At 37.7% G+C, this 24,118-nt stretch overlaps 1 protein-coding gene across 1 annotated transcript in view; it reads right to left on the minus strand.

The window, feature by feature from the left end:
• Positions 1-24,118, minus strand: part of CNTNAP2 (contactin associated protein 2) — a 716,903-nt gene that overhangs the window by 186,915 nt on the left and 505,870 nt on the right. The window contains exon 14 of the mRNA XM_085049831.1: positions 3,638-3,794. Coding sequence (XP_084905957.1) covers positions 3,638-3,794 — 157 coding nt within the window. The remainder of the gene's footprint in view (positions 1-3,637; positions 3,795-24,118) is intronic.

A 24,118-nucleotide genomic window follows, 5' to 3' on the forward strand; every position in this document is an offset into this window, starting at 1 on the left:
CAGACTAATGACTGTTCTATGAAGAAATGGTTTATGAAATGGGGGAAGCATCATGCTGGAATGTCATTCCAGAGGCAGGGCTAGAATCCAGTTCTCAAGGGGAGCATTCTCCTACCTTTGCTATGAAATTATTCATCAAACTTTAATCCCTTTCTTCATTTCTAAAACAATTTCTAACTTCAACAATAAAAATGGTGGACCATATTCTACTTACACTACATCATTCTGCTTCAGCCTGACCTGTTCTTCAATGGCTCCACAATTTCCTTTAAAAATCTCTCTCCTGAATCTTTCTTTTCACCTTTCATTCTCATAATTTCTATAGTCTTCTTTTCCCATTTTATTTCCTTACTTTTTCTAATATAGTTATTGCTATGGCTACTGCCTTCTCCCCACTGTATCTTCCCCCCTGCTGCGTCCCAAAAAACCTCAAAGCAAATTTTACCACACTGCCTGGGCAGGAGCAGGACATCATTGTGGGTGCATCACAACCAAATGCAGTGCTCCCAGCTACAGACAAGATATGCAATTACTGCAAAAGTCCCACCTGGACTCTCAGCCAGAGTTTGGCAGTTACTTCTGTTTTAGGGGACTGTAAATTCTTCTCAAGTTGTACTGGTGAGCCATGGTGGCAAGCTGCATTTTTAATATATGAACTGAGACTTATCTGCTGTACATGAACTGAGACTTATCTGCTCAACATAAACTCTAGCAGATTCTGTGGTCCAAACCAGGAGCTGTTATGCTGTCACCAGAATTGAGCACAGATGTGTTGGAAGCCATGGATGAATTCCACCCTGATGATTGAAGTTATTGAGCTCCTCTGGAGCTCACTTGTTTTTCCAGTATTGATGAACCTGGCTAGATAAAATTCCTGACTTGGACTCCTCAAAATAACTCCTAAACCCAAAAGGTATCACTATGGAAAGGACTAGATTCTGCCAAAACCAAACAGAAAAAATAGATCTTGAACAAAATGCCCCTAAAGACTATAATAAAGCTTTCATTTCTTCCTGTGATTTACACACACAACACAGATTAATATATAATATCCCACTGTATAATTGTTTTTCAAAAAAAGTCCTGTAATAAATAGTAGTTGTCCTGAAAAAATTCTGAAACTTATCTAGAAAAATGCTATATAAATATATTTTTGTATGAAGTTCTGATTAAACAGTTGTATAGATTTTATGATAATAAGCCTATTTTAGATCTAAATCTAATAACCATATGAATCTATTTATCAGCAGAATCCAAATAATCTGTGTATATAGGGGGTGCAGAGATTACAGAAAAAGATCATTGAGTGAACAGTGCTTATTAAATTATTATCTGTGACTCTTAGGGAATCTTCAAGAAAGGTTCAAAAGCCAGTGCCATTTTCCCCACACATTTCCCTTGGTGTAAAAGAAAACAGTCAACATATGGTACAGAGACTATTATTCATGGATATGCATTCAGTGCCTCAGGCAATGAAAACTGTAAGTGCTCCTAATTCTACCATTATTGTAATTATTATTACAATATATTCCTTTTATTGTTACCTTTTTGACACAGAACCAAACCTACCTTCCTCCTGCCACACTGCTCTAGTGCCTGTGATTGAGTTGGAGTCATCTGACTTTATAGTCTTCATTCTCTCTGCATAATTCTATCTCTGAAGTTTGGCAGTATGTGTGATTACCCTGTCTTTAAAGTTGACTCCTCTATGTCTTTGGTGTTCTACAGTTCATCACATATCACAGCTAACAGCACACTATCCTAACAATGTCAAAGCTTAGGGTGGCAATGTCTGCGGCAATATTTGATTTTCCATATCCTAATCTACCATTTTTGCAGGGCCTGGCAGATTTCCTTTATTACTCTATTTTTGTATTTTTCATATCTCATTCTTGCAGATCATACCAAACAGTGTCCTGCTGCCATCCAGGGGGATCTTCATAAACTGAAGAAGTGGGCTCTCAGATATGTCATGAAGTTCAACAGCGAAGAGTGTAAAGCCTTGCACAGGGGGAAAACAACCCCAGGCACCAGTATATGCTTGGAGCCACCCAGCTGAGAAGTTGGCAGAAAAGGCTCTGAGGATCCTGGTGGAAGCCAAGTTGAACGTGAGATAGCAAAGTACACTTGAGGCCAAGCAGGACAAGGGTATCCTGGGGTGCATTAGGCAAAGTATTGCCAGCAGGTTGAGGGAGGCCATCTGCTCAGCACTAGAGCTCCTCTGCTCAGCACTAGTGAGGCCACACTTGGAGTCCTGGGTCCAGTTTTGGGCTCCCCAGTACAAGAAAGAGATGGAATTACTGGATAGAGTCCAATGAAGAGCCATTAAGATAACAGAGGGACTGGGGCATCTCTCCTATGAAAAGAAGCTGAGGCAGCTGGGACTGTTCAGCCTGGAGAAGGTTCAGGGGGGTCTTGTCAATGTCTATAAATACCTGATAAGGGGTGCAAAGAGGATGGAGTCAGATTCTTTCCAGTGGTGCCCAGTTCCAGGACCGGAGACAATGAGCATAGGAAAGCTGCAGAGTCTCCATGCTTGGATATATTGAAAAACTCTCCAAAGTCCCAAGCAACTGTTTCTAGGCGACCCTGCTTGAACAGATGGGTTGAACTAGAGGAACTCTGAGGTCCCTTTCATCCACAACTATTCTGTGCTTCTGTGGTTCTGTGATTCTCTCTACTCTTTCTTTTTCTTTTTTCCTTTTTAGTCTCTGACATACCACTACAGTTCTGTAGCTCTACATTCATTAATAGCTGTAGAATTTCTCAACCCCAAATGCTTTTAGAGCCAGTATTGAGTCAATTACTCATAGGTTGCTATCAATGGGAAAAATGTTCATCAAAGTACGGTTTCCATGTGTCACTGAACATTGCATACCATGCAAAATATAATCCTGCCTGTCCTGACAAAAGAGACACCAATTATTAAGGTTTACAAATAAAGTGTTGTAAGACCACAGAGAGGGTCTCACACGAAATGATGATGAGCTTTATGCAATCTGGTCATGTTTATGGGGAATATCAGAGATGCAAGGTTATTTCTTTTTTCTGCCTTAATTAATTAACTCATGCAAAGCCCAGTAGCTTCCTCTGAAATTCAGAGCCTCATTTCATAATATGCATTGAATCTAGTTCTTAACATATTTTTCTCATGAAAGATGGATAATGAGAGTTGGAGGCACTAGGCGAGTGATTTCAATACATATCATTCACATTCAAATGCAACAGCAACACTTAAAAAGGAGAAATTCTGGGGAAAAACATGAAGTTGCAGAGATAAAATTAATTCTGTATTGCAATATAACTGAATCTGGTGGAGACAAAATTGTGTGGGTGCCAAAATGCTGGCCTTTCGCATGAGGACTTGCCTTTGCAATTTTAGCATTCTTTTCTATAGCTCAGTGGGCTTGAAAACATAAATATAGTCCTTATATTTGACAGTCACAGATACCATAAATAAAATGGAAATCAATGCATGGGTCGATATTTTGCGGGAAGGATCACAAATATAATATTTTTGCCTTTGTTCTTTGGTAAGAAAGGAAATACAGGAAAAATATATATTCAGAGTCACGGCAGTGTTGTAAAAGTTAAGAGATTTGGTCATTCTCACCCTGCCTTCTTGTAAAGTACTCACCATTGCTTATAATCAGCATCACAGTTGCAGTAGTACTTGGGATCAGTACAGTTGCGTTCGATGCCGCAGGCGCATTTTTGAATGCCAGGTCCTGATCCGCCCCAATAGTAGTGCTTCTCATTGGCTTTTCCAACCCACCAGGTATATGGATTCCCTTCTGCAAGGAATGAAAATGCGAAGTTATGATGCATCAAAGAGGCAGAGCTCCATAATGCATTAACTGAACTCAGATGTTTAATATGCAAATGCTAACAACATGTAACCTGAGCCATCCCACATTTCTGGCAAAAAAATGAATTCATTATTACTGAAGGTATTCAAAGGACCTTGCCAGGTAAACAGAACACATTTTCTTTTCTGTATTCACACAATTTATAATGATTGAAATTAATTTTTTTTAATCTTATATGCTCTTTGTTTAGACTTTTAATTGTACTCTGTATAATAGGAATATGTGGGCAGATTCCATAATTTCAATTCATTTCAAACTCACACAGTAAGCTATCAGATAGATTATTTCAATATTTGACCTTGACTGCTGCATAGAAGTATGTATTTTCTCTTATTTATTGATTTGTTTATTAAATAAAAGGTTTTAATTGAAAATTATTCTGTCTTCACTGGAAAACAACCATGTTCATAACGCTCTTTCCAGCTAGTGCAAAACAAAGCATAAAGAGATATCAAACTCCAAAAGCATCTTAACCATTTAAGAAAAGTATATATTTTTTTAATGTAATAGTTAAGCAGAGGTGCTCTGAACTTTGATGTAATCGTATTTTTTCACATTGAGTCCATAACTTGATATTTACATATACTGCCCTGAGCTTATTTCTAATCCTTCTGGTCTAATTAGGCCTTTATGTGTAAATGAAGAAACAAACCCCCTCCACTCTATTTTCTAATTTGAAAAAAATTCCCCTTACTGGAAAGTTCTTTTTTATTCCTCTGGTTCAGGAAGACACTCAAATATTAACTCAACTTCAAACACAAGTGAATAACTCAATCAGTATCAATGTACTTAGTGATTTTTGACATTGAAAAATGATGATTGAGTTCAGCGTATAAATGTGGTTTTTTTAAAAGGCGTTTTCCCTCATCAAATCTGCTGCTGGAATTTTTATATTAAATGAAATTAATCTATGCAATACACTTATTAATAAATTTTACCAGAAAAATCCTACATAATAGATATTCTTTTTGCATAATTTTCTGTTTGCACATCTCATATATCCCCCCAAAACTACAGGCATAATCTTTAAAATAACCATTTCACAATTAGATTTGATAATTTAGACCATAAAGCTACTTATTCCAGGCAGAAGTTGAAAGTAATTCACACCAAACTCTAAAGAAAATTAAATTCCAGAGATGGATTATCTACACATATCTACACATATGTTTAAAGACTAGAAAACCCAAACACATGCAGCTCTCTGAAAACACTTTTTTCAATGTATTTGAATTCATAAACATCACATAAAATAACAACAATACAGTAATGTGAAAAATTCGTGCTGGCTAAAGGTTTTTATTAGAAGTTGCTGTACTGCACAGTGTGGCCATTCAGCTCCAGTGCTAATGCAATGGGTGTGGTAATAGCATGACTTTATTCTAGACTATAAATTGGCCATTTTAGCTTCTACGACTCAATTATCACAGAAGTAAGTGCTGCAAGTTAGAAGAATGTGCCACATGACTGCTGCAGCAGCATTCCCAACCTGCAATGCAATCTAACAATTCTAACAGTACATAGCCCTGGATTACAGAAGATTATTTAATAAGCATTTAAGGGAAAATGTTATCTTTCCACAGAGAATGACAGAATAGCTTATTGACACAGGATCCTGATACAGCATTAGTGATATCTGAAATTCCTATTTTATGGGCTTTTTTCCATTGCATCTTTGAAGATAGTTTTTATGCTGTGGTGCCAATGCTGACGTTTTGACTGTTACTCAAAATTCTCTTTGTTTACATCCCTTCTATCAAATGAAGGATTTCACGATTCAGTCAGCAAGTAATTTACTGGGAAACAAGACTGCTAATTAGAGCACCAGGAGAAAAAAAAATACTTAAAATTTTCAAAAAGCAGATCAAAAATTCAGAAACAGGTAGAATGACTACAGCAGATGAAAGTGATGGCAGAATTACAGACTACAGTGATGGCTGTCACAGACCATTATGACAGACACAAACGGGGCATGTTTGAACTCATTTAAATGACAATTGATGTGCAGTTTTAAATCATGAGCGTATTCTAGAATACACAGAGCTGTTTTTCACATCTTTTGTTTTTAGTGTGCATATATGCTGGCTAGGCCCCATTTGAACCCATGCTTCTTTGTTCTGAAGACCTACTATAGGGCTTAGGAACACAAATTTAGGAAGAGACTAATGTGCATGTTTAAAATTTCCAGAAAGGTCAAGAAGATAATATACGATTTTAAGCATTTTGCATTCAGCACATATTCTGCTAGACATCCCCACAACCAATAATCACAGCACTGCCTTGTGAATATCACCGGACTCAGATTGCTGGCACATTATGCTAAGGCTTGTAACAGAGTGTCGCTGTTGAGCAGCTAGCAGAGTAATGAAGGTACCAGTTCTCAGTGGCAAGAAGGAATGACCTTTATTGTTTTGATTTCATCATATATATATAGTTTTCAAAAGTCACCCAGATTGGTCAGTCAGAAGCCTTCCCCCAGGCCTGATTGGCCAGGCTTGCACCGTCCAAGTTCTGGGACACTGTTCCAATAACATCCAAACTTTATCTTTATTTATAAAACACAAGAAAATTCTCATGGGAAAAGCCTGTGCTAGCCACAACAGAGGACATCTTGGTAGACACCTCATTAGCTGGCATCCATGCAGTGGGGCAGACTTCCCATTGGGACATAACCCCAGGCACAGGAGTAAGATGAGCCTCACACCAGACCATCCTGCACCACACCGGCCATATGAGAGGTCCTGGAGCTCCTTTACAGTCTATGGTTAATAAAAGCAAAAGGTGTGGAGACCCATCTGCCCTGTGTCAGTCAAATCAAATGAGAACAGCCCTTTTCAGTCTTCCTGCTTTGTGCCAGCCAAGAAAAAGTTGAGCAGCATTTTGTCTAAAGCTCATATGCTTCGAATCAGGAATGCTATGCAGTTATTTTGCAGACACTGCTATGACTGATCATAACAAATAGTAAAACTCCACAAATGGAGAGACTAAAAAACAATAGAAAAGGAAGGCTAGAAGAGAGAAGGATGTATCATGCAAGGAAAAAAATATTTAGAAATAGGATCACTTCACCCTCTTTTATACCTTTAGAGTCTCCTTTTGAGGATGTAAACCTTTCTGCTCTGGAGCCCTTTGCTTTTTTCTTTTTTGGTTTTGGAAGATTTTGGAGAAGGCAAATCCAAATAGAAGCAGTGCAGTCCAATGTGAAGACTGATCATTAACGGATGTAATTTTAAACATCAGAATATTTTACCATAATTTATTATTTTGCTAAAATATCAATAGTATTGGTCTTATGGCATTAACAGTATATAAAGTCAGTTTAAGGATAGAAAGGTAGTTTGCAAATGTGTTGTAATGAGAAGCAATACCAGAAAATATTTCTTCTGTTTTTAAAATTTTCTTACCTTTTATATAACTTTTGAGTCATGGGAAGGTTTTTAGTTATTGTCATTGTTTGAGTGCTTTCTTTCCCCCCCCAAGCTTTTATGGACAAATAGCATCATGAGAAGACGGAGGAGGAAAGAGACTCTCTGCTTGCCATGGGATTTTTATTATAATCAAGCCCTGATGCAGAACTGCTTTTTGGGTACAAACAAGCTCCTTCAAGGGATGCTGCGCCAAGTGTTTAGGTGTGTGCATACTGTGTTATGACCAGGATGCCTTTCCACTTCCTTTCTTGAAGAGAAACCCCCTCACAAGGTTTTGTGTGCTCAGCACTCAGTGACTTAGCAGAAAATAATGATGTTATCAGAGTAAGATGTGGATACCAAGTAAATGGAAAAAGATATCCAGTTTGCAGGAGATCCTGTAGCCTCACAGAAAATAGCAGTCTTCTAAGGACAAAATGGCCAATGTTATTTTATCAGGGAATGCAGACATATGAACATGGCTATAACATTAGACTCAAATCATATTTGTAGTGATTTGAATCTCTCTCTCTGTCTCTGTCTCTCACATAAAAACACACACACACACACACACAAATGCAGTTTTAAGAATTTACCTGTATTACATTTAACAGTGGTTGCAATGTCTTTGCAGTGCTGGATTTTCGTTAAAATTATTGCAAAATATGGGTTCTTATTTAAATCCCTGTGCAATATTAGCCCAGATTTGCGGTTATTAGATCAAAATATGTAAAGAATCTGGTAATAAATGTTTTCTGTCAAGTTCTCCTGTACCAAATATTCAAGAAAAAGTAAAGACTAAGGAAACTTCTTTTTATTCTCACAGATGACTTCTTTGTATTCTCACAGAATGTCATAAAAAAGTGATTTCTTTTTCATCTTATAAATGTATCTTTGTGTGAACCATTTCATTTAATATAAAATCATACCCCACAAAAGTTAATGTAGTATGAACAGAACCCTTAATAGTCAATAATATATTTATTTCTAACATAGCTGAACAGTCTCAAAATGTATAACTGTTGAAAGTGCACTTACGCTGAAAACTCTCAAAATGTATAAATTTTGAAAGTACACTTTATACTTTACTGAACATTTAATATAAACAATTGCTTTTATTATTATTTTTAAATGCAATGGATTAATTAAAGTGTTTCTACTTTCAACATTTTAGGGCTCTTATTTCTAGGTGTTCAGTACTAGCAGCTGAAGCAGCAATACTGAGAGAACTTAGGGAACTGAATTAAGTCGAGAGATGCTCCATGGCACTCTGCAATCACAAGGCTCCATTCAAAATACAGCCCTCAGAATGCCCATAACTGCGTTTATTTGTAAAATACCTGGAGAAGCTAAATACTCTTCCATTTGCTCTGGAAATTTTCCTGACCTCTACATGGTCCTTAAAACCAAAGGAAACAGTTTATAAAGAAAGGCTACAAATACTTTCAAATGGAAGTCGGTGGTTCAGAACCTCTGAAAAACAGGACCAGTGAAAAGCACTTATTAGGGACCCTGTCTAAATTTAACAGTTAAATTTAGCTGTTCTCTGCAAGCATTTAGGTGTTCATCTAGAGGACTGGAGAGCGTTGAATGGAACTTTAAAACATTTTATTTTAAATAGGCCCTTTCCGGTTTCCACTAGTATTACAGATCTCCATTGAATACTAAGGAATGTCAATGACAATTATAGTACTTGTATAATTGTTATTATTTTCAGAAAAGATTCTTTTGTTCAGTCTGTTGCTTCTTTTTTAATGGAACAGCTTGAATTAATTGCTTGAATTAATTTCCCAGTTGTTGTTATTGGCAGAATAGGCAGGCCCAAATATATCTTTCAAAAACATACTGCAGTTTTGTACACCTGAATTAGTAATAGGTAGAAATGAAAGGTATTTCCCAGGGTTAATATATGATGATAAAATTAAAGACAAAACTTAAAAAAAAAAAACCAAATTCAATCTTCACCTGTGGAAAGCCAGGTATAATTCTTTTATTTTTGAACAAAATACTTTCTTTAAACATGCATTTTGCATTCAGCTGCACTATAACACCTAGTACATTTAGCCTCACACAAGGGCAACTTGATTTAAGGTCATGGTTCATTAACACCTGTGCAGGAATTCTATCTGCTATTGCAGTGAAGAAACAGACACTGAAAGAATAATTTTGTCACTGTTTGAAAAGTTCAGCATGCTAATATGGCTGTGCGCTTCACGGCTTTCACCTTGCTTCTTATTGCCAGCTTTTTTCTTCACACCATCAGCAGTATCTATTCCAGTCAGGTCAAATCTTCCTAATGAACTTTGTGAGCCATTTACCTGAGCTTTTGAAGACTTAATATTTGGAAAAAAAATAAGCAAATGTGATTTAATGTCACTCATGCATCAAGTACATCCACATGTTCCACTTTAGGATTCCTAAAGTCAATGGTGTCAAAACTGTTGTGTAGGCTTTGCTGACCTAGTTTATTTTGCGCTGATTTAATTTTTCCTCATCTTTATTATTTATGTGCATGGTTAGGACCAACACGAAGCTGAGTAGACACTTTGCAGGTTTGCTGCCCCTGTCTCACATCTGGGGAAGTGCCCACCTAGACTGAACACCCAGCAGCTGAGGAATTTCATGGCAAGAGTGGACACTGCCAACTGAAGATGCTAAACTGTGAGAGATTCTGTTCTTGCTTGCAATCCAGGTGGATTACGTGTAGGTTCTGCCAGTTTCAGTGATCACTTAGAAGGCTGAATTATTTGAAACTGAGAAAAAAGAACTCAGAGAAGTGTCTGGCAGGTCACATTTCTGCATTTCAATGACAGTACTTGTGAAGAAACTGACTTTGAGTGAACCTTCTAAAATAAAGGAGACTTCTTGTATAATATCTATATGTGGTTGTATTGAGATTGTTTTAATTAATATTTTACCCATTTTCCATTTCTCCCAGTAACACTTCTTGCTTGCTAATGCACTGTGCAACATATACTCATTAATTTAATATGACAACTATAAGTGAAGTAAATTCTTTTATTGTTACTCTCATTTTGTTAACTGATAAATCATTTTTCTTTGCAACCAATTGGGAAAAGTATAAGGAGTGCTTACTATTTGTGAATAGAGTTTGCATCAGTGGTCATCATTTTACTAATGACTAACAGTTGAGATCAGTCAAATCCTCATGGCGACACGAATGAGACATTTGAGCACATTGGAAACTTGGGGCAGAAAAGAGATTCAGAAACAAACCCAGAAATGGGAAAACACTAAATATAACCTTGGCCACTTTGGAAGACTAGGAACACCTAATTTATAGCTGCTTGTGCATTTAATGGAAGTATAACCTGAAATTTTTAGTTTGCTATTTATGAAAATTTTCATTTTATAGGTACTCACATCTGATTTAGTTTTGTATTTTTTTCACAGTGCTAGTATCAAATGATTTTTTTTCTTTTTCTAAGACTTGCCTTAAACATTTGTTTTCTTTATAAGCTCACTAAGGTGGTTGGTTTATTTGACAGTACTATTTATTTGCAATGACTGTTTAAACTGGCTGAAAATATAAGATTTAAAGGCTGCCCAGAAAGAGAACTCTGAAACATGCCTTGCTTGTTAATATAAGAATTTATGTGATTTGATATCTGAATTCATGACCAAAGCATTTTAATGCAACAGTCCTTGGAAAGAAGTGTTTTATTTTTTTCCTTTGTAAGATACCCAGAATTATGTCATACCCCAAAAGTAACCTATGAATGGAAAATATTCCTAAGATTTTAAAAGAAAATGAACATAAATATAGGAAAATACTTGTGAAAAGTATACAAAATGTCAGTAAACATTAATACAACACACTCTATTTACTGTTTTCTTAAGAGCACACTAAGAATTATTTAGTCCCCTTTTCCTCCACAGCCATAAAGTAGTGCATTTTAAAGTGGAGACAAGGATAACCATCTCCATACTCCAAACTAAAAGAACTTCCATGACCTTCAATATCAGGAACTAAAATAATATGTTCAGATGTCCAGACAGGAGCTCTGGGTTTCCCACTTATCCTGGAAGAGAAGACCCCTGAGATAAGTCCTCACCATACTTCTTAGGCTTCAACTATGTTTTGGTGCATAAAAAGTGGACAAACCGAGAAGAGCCCATATTTTCTCATCTATGTCGAGTTAAGACATAGAAGGGAACCTATTCAAGTGCTTGAGTAACAAAATTACTGCCTTAATGATGGCCATGCCTCAGGCTGATGGCCACGCCTCAGGCTGATGGCCACTGCCATGTTTTTCAGTTCACCAAAGTATTCTCAAGTGCCTGTTAATTTTTAGAGAATTTATTTCATACATGTATACATCAATCTCAAAATATAAAGCAGCAAATACAGTATCTTTTCCTAGATAATAGACATTTAGCTAAACCATCTTTTCAGGAAGGCTACAGTGGTACTCCTGTTTATTGAGTCTGTATTTTTGTTCCAGTACAACTGCTTCTAAAATGTCAGTGCCTGAATCCACAAATATGTAGGCAAAGATGACTTTTCTTTCAGAATTAGCAACCTATAAAAAAGATCAGGAGGGAGAACTGTCATATTGATGTCCAATGGCATCTTATGAAAAAGCTGCCTGACAGCTTTATTTTGCCATTGGAGAGATTTACTCCTTGCCCCAGCTCATGAAAAGCTAGTACAGTACAAATGATTTTTTCCCTTGTCAAGACTCATATTCCAAGCTGCAGCACTGCTAACCAAGCCTGACTTGTTATTTTTCTTGGAATGAAGTCTCAGTGGTGAGATTTAGCTGGGGAAAGCAGCTGTCAGATGTCCTTGTATACTACTATTGCTGAGATTTAAGTGAATTCATTATAAAATCACTACAGTCCCTGCCATCCTTAGCACCATGGCGTGCCAGACTTGCCACTGTTGCAATTAAGTGTGTACTGTAAATTCACTGGATCATTTAAGGCCTAATAATAGTGTCCGCTTTAGGTAGTGCCAAGGGGAAAAGAAAATATAAGTACTTTTAAAAAACAAAATGTAATTTGAGGCATAAAAAGAGCACTTACAGAAATAAATATTCAATTTAAAAAATTGATTTTAATTTTTTCTATGGGTTCTGAAACAAGGGCTTATGGCATTTACTCTGTGAGGTGGGCATACAGGAAAATCACAGTCAGAAAATGTAACTGCATTCAGAATAGACTTTTCACAGCTAGGACTGTGAAGGAAGAACAGGTGCCAGCAACAGCAAAGCTGGGCAAGTCTCACAACCAGCTTATAACTCACCCTGAGATTTGCCCAGCCAGGTTGTGACAAAATGCACATGTCCATGTCATGGGTTTGCAAAGAACATCCTAACAATAAATCAGAGCATTCCATGATTTTGCTATGTCATTTTGTGATCGAATATGAACTTCTCTCTACCCAGACTTGATGGATGGGTAAACAGCATACACACCTATGTGTAGCCAATAGCACTGAAATTCTGCAGGTTAATAAAGCTAAAGACACTGGTTTATTTAAGTCCTTTAAAAGGACATTAAAAAGCCCAGAAACTTACCAACGATATTTCAATAGTGAGCAGAAGCCTTTAGAAGTTTTCTGTAGCCACAGCCCCATTTATGGCAGAATCCCATTGGGAAGACTTCAGAAATTGGTTATTAGCATAAAAATAGCTACTCTTACATGTAATGTGTTTTATAGGGAGCATAAAATGAAACTGAAATTATTTGATCAGACTGAGTGCAAAAAGATGATATTTGAGCTGGCATTGAATACATTATGTGGCAACAGGGCAAAGGCATAAACAAGTTCTGTAAAAAGTTATGCCAGTGATGCTGATATTACAGAATTGCATTCATGATCTTATTATTAGATTAATTCTCTCACTGTTGATATATAATGAAGACAATCACAACATTCTTTAAATAAGCTTAAAATAGTTAAACTATTCTTGGGATCTTGCTTCACACACCCACATAGGAGTGCCTTTAACCTATACAGAGAAGAAAATGGGTAACATTCTTATGTGCACCTACATCATCTAGCCCAGAACATCTTGCTGCTACATTTTATCTGATTTGCAGTAATAACAGCCTACACAGAACTAAATATGACAACTCCCGAAGAGCTGATGCCATCATTTGACTAACAAATGAACTAAAACTAACAAGATCCCAAGGTAAATTAAGCTACACTCAATGTGAGCAGAACCGATGCAAGCCTTTCCTCCAAATGGTCTTTCCTAGGAGGTCCCACACCTCTCACAAGCATTTCTCCTTTTGAAATGTTGCTCCTTGCCCCCAAGCAGTAGTTTAAGTTGAAAGAAAAAAGCCATTATAAGAGACAGAAGGACTTCAGGCTTCTCTCCACCCATGAGAACTTAATATCCGACACTTCATACAGAATGTGGACTGTGGCACTGTTGGAAATTGGTTTTGGGAAGCACAAGGGTTTTCTTTTGTTGATGAGACTGCTGCAGCTGCCGCTACTGCTGTTGATTTTCTTTCCCCATCGACCCTTGAGAAACCTCAAAACATTCAGCTTTACTTCTATTTCATTGTTCCTCCACTTCTGTATTGAAAGCCATGAATTTGTGATAATAACACTGATATTTCAGTCTAAGAAAATGTGTCCTTTTTTTTTCCCAATTACACAGTGTGCATGGACAGTTCTGAAGCCAGAACTAGCACTACTATATGAATAGAGATATTAGCCTGTTTGCATGGTAGCAACAGTATTCCCAAACTGCCCATAACTCCAAGTCTGGAGGGTATCCCATCCTTTGGAACTAATAACGACCCAAACAGGTTTTACCGTGACTTGCAGTGTGCTGTGTTCCATAAAATAGCAATGGATTTAAAATGAGGAAAAAATGACACAATGAGCCTCAGCACTGAGGCTTACAACAGGCTGACTATCAAATATATTCAAATTGAAATAAAGGAAGCTGCACTACACAAAAACCATCATGCTGGGACCAATAAAGATTAAAGCTAGAGGTCCAAACCCAAGCCATCTGTTAAGGAAGGGCGTTTGAGACAGAAATGGAACAAGGTAAAAGAATAACATTCCCAAAGAAGCCCTCTCAGAATGCATTTTCATGTTTTCATGTTTCTACAGTCCCAACCCTTTCATTTCAAAATACATTTGCTGTTTGAGATCAACCTGTAAATTATTGCAGACTATTATATCTTCTTATTAAAATTCATACAAATATATGAATAATCTTTTAAAGGGTGTACTTAATACACACAGATTTTAGACACTATATGAGATGTCAGTGATGATGATTTTGCTACAGAGAAGTTATTTAAAGGGATACAAATTTCAGTGTGAAAGGGGACAAGCAGGAAAGTGGGGTAACTGACTTCAGATGTGTGTTGTGTTATCTACAGCTTACTCTGGAGAAAACTCTCTTTGCATCCAATGCTGGGATAGTAAATGAAAATAATCAGAACCCTTTTTTAACTGATAATTTGTCAGACTTGAGGATGGGCTTGTGTTTTGCTATTTAGACAATTTCTCTTATAGATCAGGTTGGGTCTCATGGCTACTGTAAAGAACTATGTCTCTATTGATTTCTTGGAAACAGACACAAATATTGATCCAGACTGACAAACGGAAATGTTAGGTGATGTGTTTCACATTGTCAAGATACCACTTCCTACATTTTGAGCTCAGGGCAGTCTTTTTCCATGTTGAAGCTTGTTTCATCGGTCCATTTAAGCATATTAATTCTCACATGTGGGTTTCACATGTCTCTGTAAGAAAACTGAAATTGGCTAATGATGCACTTTACTGAAGCCCTAAAAAGATATTATGATAATATCTTATTCTATGAGTTGAAATGACATTTCTTAACTATCATTATAATACTCACAGGGCAGAGGAATTACGCTAATGCAGTGTATGGAGTTATAGCTGCAGTATGAACAGTAGAAACAGAACACCAATTTCACTTGCTTTTGAAAAACTTGTCTTGAAAATCCTACATTACAGCACTGACATGATGAATTATTTCCCCTGCTTGTGTGACAGAGTTTAAGTTCCATACTCTAGAGAGAGAATGACATATTGGCAAAGATAACAGCACCAATGTTTTTTTCCTGTGGTCAATACTTTGAACTCCTTTTGCTCCAGCATGCTGTTTTCTTTTGTGAGGATCAGGAGTGTACCTCCCTGCCTTCAGGGCCAGCTTGCTCAGAGAGGTCTTTGAAAAGCCTCAGCTGACTCTGAAGCTTCTCCAGAAAAAGCTGGATGAGGCTTCAGCAGAGACTTCCTCCCAAAAAAAAACTCTGCCAGGAAACCTCATTGGGGGCCCCTCTCTTTCCTGGGGTCCTCCTTTGCAGAGTGCTCCCACATGTGCAACACTGCAGGCATTGCAGCCTTGGACGTCTCCCATTTGGACCTGGGCCCAATGGATTGCCTTCTAGCCTGACCTTGAACCTGTCTTGTCACTGTGGACTTACCCAGTGACTGCTAGCCTCTGTCTGAACCTGGCAATTGTCTACATATGTCATGGTTTGATATGGAAATACCTTCTTCAAATACTGATATTTATGAGAACAAATAGCCCTTGGATAACTCTTGATTCACGCAATATAGAACACGGTTAATTTTTGCAGTACCCAGAAGGAGTATGGCTGGGACATGCAGGTTGTTCTGTACACCCCAGGTCACTGCTGGGGCTGCTGGGGAAGGGGTCCCATCCAGTTGAGTAAGTGTGGCCGAAGGAGTGGTGGAACAGTGCTGGTTCCAAGCTGGAGGAAGCATTTGGGTAGCGTGGGTTCCAAGCAATCATGTGTGAATCATTTGCCTCTCTTGTACACTTTGTTATTGATATTGTAGTTGTAATGGCTTGTTTTCTTATCTCATTGCTGTTTTCAGTAAGGTGTCACTACCTTAGCCTGTGGTCTTTACCTTTTGTACCTCCAGTTCTCCTCTCCAGTCTGCTTCAGAGGGAGAGGGAAGGGAAAGTGAACAAGCGGTGCCTGGTTTGGAGTCTCAGTAGGAGCACTAAATTGTGGGAATACCACTCCTAAACCACAACAGACTGTCAGTGAAACAGTGTGCGCATCCCTTCTTGCCATGAAGAAAACATGGAGGAAGATTCAGAATAACGGACTGAAAAAGCTGGTTTAGAATTATCATTTTGAAGGGCCTGAAGCTCTCATATGGAGCCCTTCTTGACTTGTGAGTCAAAAGTGTATTGCAAGGGGGCTGCCCTGCTGAATCCTAACTATCACATAAAGTCTGTCCCTCATTGAACAGGCTCCTCAAAGCCCAGAGCACTGCCAGCTATAGAAGTGATGTGTGGTATATGAGTTTAGAAATCCTGGAGTAAAATGGTAAAAAGTAAACTTGGTTACACTCTCTAAATACCTAGAGGGAAAGCAGAAGTTGGAGGAGTTGTTATTAACTTTCTCACTATAGCAGGCAAAACATAAAATAACCCATCAGTAGAAGATGAAGTGAGGCATTTTTAAGCTAGAAATAAAGTTCAGTGAAGTTCATTAAACTTTGCCACAATTTGCTGAGAGTTATGTTAGATTCTTTATGACTAAAAAGTTGTATAGTGAAAAATAAGATCTTTTCTAAAACATATGCTCTATATAAAGAGAAAATGCACTCTTAAAATTGGAAATCAGAATAAATAATTGTAAAAATCCCTTCTGGCTTTATACTCTACTTTTCAAATAAAGCAAAAGTCATTTGCTACCCTTGAAAACTACTTGGAAGCTTTAGTGATGCAGAACATGAATGATTTTCCACTTGTACTTGCTATATAATTAGTAAGATGGAGACCTTGTCATTTCTCTGCAAACAGCACTGGATTCTTGCATAGTTTTGAAAGTGAAGCTTAGGGTTGCTATTTTCATGCTGCGCCACATTACTGAAGTTCTTCCTCTGAGAGGCTCCTTTTTCTCTGATGTTTCCCTATCATAATTTTATCACTTTCCAGTGATGCTCCAACAACAGGTGGCATTGCCAAGACATGCCAATGAACAAAGCCCTTTCCTCAGTCTGCTAAGATTTCATCTACCCTTCATTTCCTGGTCAAAATTTGGTTCCTGCATTGGTTTCAAAGAAACAACACTGTAGAATGGAAGGGACATATGGAAATCCTTTACTCCAAACACCTGCTCAAAGTCGTGCTACCTTCAAGCTTGAATCAAAGTACTTACATGTAGACTTGAAAAATCTCCAGAGTTTGGGATTTCACAGCCCTTCTGGGCAGCTTGCTGCAATGGATCACTACTCTCACAGTATTTTTTCCTTTACATCAGGTGGAATTTTCTCTGCTGTACTTTTTTTCACTGCCTACCTTAGAGAAATATCTGTCCCTGACTCCCGTACAACCACCCCTTAAGTGATGGAAGACAGCAGTTAGAACCCTCCTTAGCTTTCCCTTCCCCAGCCTGAACAGGCCCAGCTTTCTCTGCTTCTACTTGTGTATTATCCTCTCCATTCTCCAAACCATTTTCATGGCCCTACCCTCAGACAGCCTCCAGCTTGGAGCCCAAAACTGGATTGTTAAACTATGTAAGTATCCTGCCATACCACTTGTACAGCATGTAAAGCTTCCTCTGAGCGACAGTCTAGCATATTGACTGCTCTGGTATTACCTTTGAAGAAGCTGAGAGTGCATTTCCTCCCACCATTTTTGACATAAACACTAATTAGCATTAGGTTTAATGTTAGTCCCCGAAGAACAGCAGGTGTACTAGGAACCACTAGCTGTGACACTCTGAGTTGTTCAGACAGTTTTCTGCTAACCTCAAAGACCAAAAGACTGGTGGTTTTCAGGCAAGAGAGCCACGTATGAGATTTCTTTTGTTGTGGTTTCAGATATTTAAAACTGATCAGACAGATTGTTTTGTGTTTGAAGAGTCCTAGGTTTTCTCATGCAGTATTTTCTCACATTTTACTTCTCTTGCAACTACTGACAGGTTCTGTTTGGAAGAACTAACCCTATAAATCAGATTAGATTAGAATGTACATGTAACTCTTAATGTTATGTTGAGTGCCTTTTCCCAACATCTTTTTCCTACAGGTGAACGACTTAACCAAGTTTATTGTGTGACTCACATTGAAGTGTTTATTTCTATTAATATGAACTCAGACAGACCTTGTGTCTAGCCTTTAACTCTCCATCTGCACTGAAAGTCTGAGAAAAGACCACTAAAATAGTTTTTAAAAATCTTTGGGGGACCTACAGGATGATCTCTAAATGAGATGCACTTGTAATTGTATGCATAGAGTTGCTTTTTACACTATAGTTAGTCTATATCATATCCCATTCCAGAACAAAGATGCAATTTGAGAGAAGTGTTAGAATTTTGGACCAGCTGTGCAGAACACACTGCTACTCTGTAGATAATGATAAGCCTTTACTGAGAAACTGGAAAAAACCACTATTCTGGTGCCCAGAAAGAAGCACTAAACCCAACTGTATAGTGTGGACTTAGTGGGTGAGATCCAATAGGATCTGCAAGCTGTGCACCTGTTAATGAGTAACTCATAAAATTGATTGCACATTCTGTATCAAATGTATATTTTATTTATGACTTGCTGTGTTCACTGAGTCTTATCAGCACTGACCAGCTGCTGCCTCTTCTTCAAGTCTAAAACTCTGTCAGTCTCTGGAAAAATAGAGGTATTGTACAATTTGACCTAACAGGACTGGCAGCTGTGAGTCTGCTTTATTGATGGATGATCTGAACAACTGGGGAAATCCTGGCTTCAGACTGGACATATTTATTTCAGAAAGGGAAACAGACTGAAGGACTGACATGAAATGAAGCAGCAAAAAGTGGTTTTGCATTACAATGTAGAATTTCCCATTTATTCCCAATAAATAACCCATTACTCCAGCAATTTAGTTCAGTGTTTCTCCAGCTGTGAATCACATACTCTTAAGATATTTGGAGCTGTGTATGAAGCAGAATACATTCTTATCTGTGTGCTATCCTGTGATAAGGTATGAAGAGGCAATAATTGGGAATGAGTTGGAAACCAAACTCATCAAGAATAATTTTGTCACTTTTATATAGTCCATTTCAAACTGCTCAGGTCTATCATACAGCAAGAGTTGCTTTAATACTCCTAGTACCAGAGCAGGAATAGTGCAAATGCACGATGGAAAAAGTAAAGATTTGGTATGAACTCACTATGCCAGTGGCTGTGGTTTGACCACAGCTGTCAAGTAAGTACCATACAGCTGCTTCTCACATACACCCCACCCCCAGGGAAATGGGGAGAATGGAAAAAGAAGTTAAAACTTATGAGCTGAGATAAGAACAGTTCAATAATGGAAATAATAGCAAACCCAAAAACAATAATAGTAATAATGTAATAAAAAGGGAGCAATAAACCCCCCCAAAAAAGAGTGATGTACAGTACAATTGCTTCTCACCCACTCACCAGCGCCTAGCCTGTCCCCAAGTAGCGACTGGCATCTCCCAGCCAACTCTCCCAGTTTATACAGTGAGCATGATGTTCTATGGCATGAAATATCCCTTTGGTCAGTTTGGATCAGCTGTCCTGGGCTTTCTCCACCCAGCTTCTTGTGCACCTACTCCTTGGCAGAGCATGGGAAATGGAAAAGTCCGTGACTTAGGGTAAGCAGTACATAGCATCAGCTGAGTTATCTACATTATTCTCATACAAAATGCAAACCACAGCACTGTACCAGCTACTAGGAAAAAGAAGAACTCTATTCCAGCTGAAAACAGGACACCAGTTCAAATCATCCAAAGACAATGAGGGATTAACTTAGCAGGTTTTGTCCCACATCCAGTATTGCCTGTCTATGCAACTCTTAACTCTGTGGCAGCTGAGGAATCAATCTGTTCTTCTGCAGGTGACATCAAACCAGACTAAGTGCATGAAACTGTTCACTTTATTAGCATCATTTAAAAAAATTCAAATGAGATTCACTGATGTTCACCTGCTTGGACTAGATTAAATATACTTTTCTGGTACATCCAGTACTGCACAAATCTGATATAAATGACTGTGAAACAGCTACAAATCTACTCTTTGCCAAGTTTCCAAAACTATGTTGCTTGATCAGAAACAGACAGCATCACTGACTACTGCAAACATAAATGATCCAAGAGGAAAAGTATAATTAAAGCTCATGTCTGTTTTTCCAGAAACATGCCAGATATTTCCTTAAAATTTTGACTGACAACATATTAAAAAGAATGAGAAGACTATTTAAAGCAACATCTTTGTAGGAAGGTGCTATGGTGTATAACTTTATTATCATGCAAGATGCCAAACAACACTTATCTTACTAGAGTATTATAACGTGATATTTTGGTTTTGGGAACTCAAATTTTTAAAAGAAATTCTCAGATTGTTGTGATGCGGTATTTTCTTAAACCCCTGTACACAGCAAGTAAGGACATTTGGTCTTTGCCCTATTCTTTCAATATAGCATTTACTTTTGTTGTAGAGGTGATTGCAAAATAAAAACTCACTTTAGTTAGTCAGAAATGGAACAAAAACTTGCCATTGTGGGAAGAAAACATGGCAGGCAAAATCAGTATCTCATTTTTTGAGAAAGGGCAAAGGCAGAACACACACATGCATGACACATATCTTTTATTAAAAGGATCAGAATTCTTTTCCTCTGCAATCCCTACAGCCAGCCATTCACAATGGGTTTTCTGAAAATGGAATTTCAAGACATTTCAGATGAGGCACTAGTTCTTTCTACACTACCAGTAAGATGACACAAACACCTGCACAATGAATTATGGGTGTTTCTGACACCTGACTGAACAAATCTCTGCGTCACTGAAGCATTCAAGGTAGGTGATAACAAAAGATCAATTTCTTTGGAGGAGACAATATTTTCTCCTCTATGCTACTATGCAGAATAAAAATAGAATGTAATTTATACATTTTTCTGTACAATTCCTGTCCAGTGAATTAGCAAAATCTAAGTTAAAGCCCTACACTTTTATTTATATAAATAGTAAAAAATAATTTTTTTAATTAAGGGATACAATGAATGATTCATGAAAATATGCATTTGAATATATAATGAGTAAAAATATGCTAACTTGGATGATACTTAACTGGCAGTTAATACATGGAACACTGTTAAATTAATGTCTGCTTGACAATTGTCCTAGATCCTCCATCCTTTGGTCAATACTCTTCAAGATTCATAAAGTTATTACTGTTGACACCAATTGCTAGGATTAAAATGTGAGAAGAGTTATAATGGGCTCAGACCAACCTTGAAGCAAATGAAAAGACTTGGACATGGGGCTCTAAGTGTGTTAGGGAATAAGATGATGGCTAGGAAGCTCTCTCTGATGAAACTGAGCATTCCTTCAAACTTTTTTCAAATAAATGTTTATTTTCTTTTTGAATCCTGCATCTAACTTTCAAGTAACTTTTTACTCTACTACCTTTTTTCCACCTAACCTTATTTTTACCTCGGGTCCTTTTGGTTTTTTTTTTTCTGTAAAGTAAGGAATTTCTTTTAGTTGGAGAGAGAGATGAGAATTAAAAAGAGAAAGGTGGTGTATAATACAAGGGAGTGCCAAATTGCCAGAGCATATTTAGGAATCCTCATAAGATGACAAAGCAATCAAAGCCAAAATGAAGCAGTCCCATATCAAAAGAAACTCCATGTGTCTCATTAAATTTATGTATGGAGTATTACCACATTGAGAAACAAGGCAGATAAAACTAGAATCCAAAATGGATCTCTGCTACCTTAATGGATTCCAACATGTCATGTGTGTAGGTATATGTGCATATATATAGGAAAATATATATATGTACCCTGTACACATGCACATACAGCTATGCATGTAGATCCTTATGTGTAAGCAGGTACTTATCTTTTTAGCTTATACATATTTCTGATTTATTTTATTCCCTTTACCAGCTAACATATGGTCTATTTTAATGGAAAAGAAATATGTTTTCTTTTGGTAATTCTGCACTGTGAAACAGCATCTGTCTGTCTTTCTGGTCTGGCAGTCCCAGTCTGACAGCACAGTGAATGGTTTTTCAGTCACAGTGTTCGGCACGAATAACAGAAAGGTAAAACAATTTTCTGAAATCTCTTTCCACCACACCTCCACCAGCCCAGCTCAGTAGCCATCTGGAGCACTTTTGTGAAAGAGGAGAGAAATGTTTGCACTTCAAGGAGCTCATTCTAATTCCTTATTTCACAAAGCTGCCCAGAAAGAACTGAAAATCAATAAATGATAGCTCTGTAGTAACTATTATGACTTCAGTCTCCAATTACTTTTAATAGCTTTTAATAACAGGACCATCAAGGAAACACAAAAATCTCTCCAACAATTCCCAGGTCTCTGAAATGGAGGACTTGCTTTTGTGCATTGAGCCCCAGCACAATATGATTTTAATTCTGGTGCTCAGAAAAGCTCAATGCTTTGATAAATTTCTTTCACACATTCACTGTGTTAGCTAACACATACAGAAATCCTATAACTTAGTTGATTTAAAAGTTCACTACAAATTAAACTGCAGAAAAACATAAAATAACACGACAATCCTACACATTGCTGAGTAGGGATGAATGCAAAGCACAAATACAAGACAGGGAACTTGCTTCTTCAGGATAAACTAGAAGAGTCAGGGGAACCATGATTGAAACTTGAGTCACCAGTGCCATGAAAAAAACCAAACACCTCACACAGAGAGCTTCCAAGAGATTCAGTGATTCTGTTTTGACACTTGGATGCTTAATTACCAACTAAAATTCAAAACCAGCAACCAGCAAAGGGAGAAAAAAAGGAAAAGGAGGCAAGAGGGAAGGAGAGGTTGACTGGACAGGGACTAGTAGATAGCAGTGAGAATAATCAGAAGTCCAGAAAATATGACGTACACAGAAAAACATATTATTTGTCAGGATTCAGGAATGAAGAAAAGACTAAGGGACACAACAACAGTTCTTGCTTGCAAAATAGACTTCTGCAAAGCCAGGAGAGCATTCTGTATTGCGTTCACCCAGTGGGCAGGCAAAGAATTAAAACTGGAGCAAGGAACATCCAAAAGAGACCTCAGTGAGACTGCCTAATGACAAGGACAGTGAAGTCCTGGAACAGGTGACCTGGGGAGTTTCTGATGGCCCTGTGCCAGTGGTGAGTTCTATTGCTGCATCAGAGAAATACCTGTCAGGAAACAGAAAGGAGCAGCTGGCACAGGAGGTGCCAGATGAGCTCCTTAGAGGTGTCTCCAACATTACTGTTCTGTACCTTATTACCATACTGTAAGTGTGAAAGAGAGTGGAGGAAACACATAATTCATTAAACTAGTGAAATTCTTGCCTCTTTGGTTTTTTTTCTTGATTAAAGACTTACTGACTGCTTGAGAACAGATAGAAGTATGTCAATTTGAATGACAGATGTTGAATTTTACTTACTCACAAATAAGACTTCCCAGCTGAGATCTGCATCCAGATCTCACCACAAGGCCTTTCAGTTCAGCTGTGTTACAGAGGCTTAAAGCAGATCCAAAGCTGTCTAGTCCTGGGACTTTGTGTCCTTCTTGCAAAACTTGAGACATCTTGCCTTGTTTGTGGCTTTGCTTTCTTTGCTAAATGCCATTTTATACTAATCACTAATCTTCTTTACATTATCTACTGATGATGGATGGGTGATCTCTGAACAAAATCAGTCACACTAAATATCAGTTTCATGACAGAGCTGCATAGGTTATGATGCCTGGTCTTTGTACTGCTTAAAATGCTGCACTGAGAAATGCAAAACTCTCTAGTCATGAGAAATCAGGTTTTCCCTAAAGTATGCCACATCAGAGCATTAAGAGCACCTATGCCATGCACTAAGCTCCTCCCTTTC

The sequence above is a fragment of the Lichenostomus cassidix genome, chromosome 2 (genome assembly GCF_008360975.1).
Source record: "Lichenostomus cassidix isolate B80296 chromosome 2, HeHo_3.0, whole genome shotgun sequence".
Classification (NCBI taxonomy): domain Eukaryota; kingdom Metazoa; phylum Chordata; class Aves; order Passeriformes; family Meliphagidae; genus Lichenostomus; species Lichenostomus cassidix.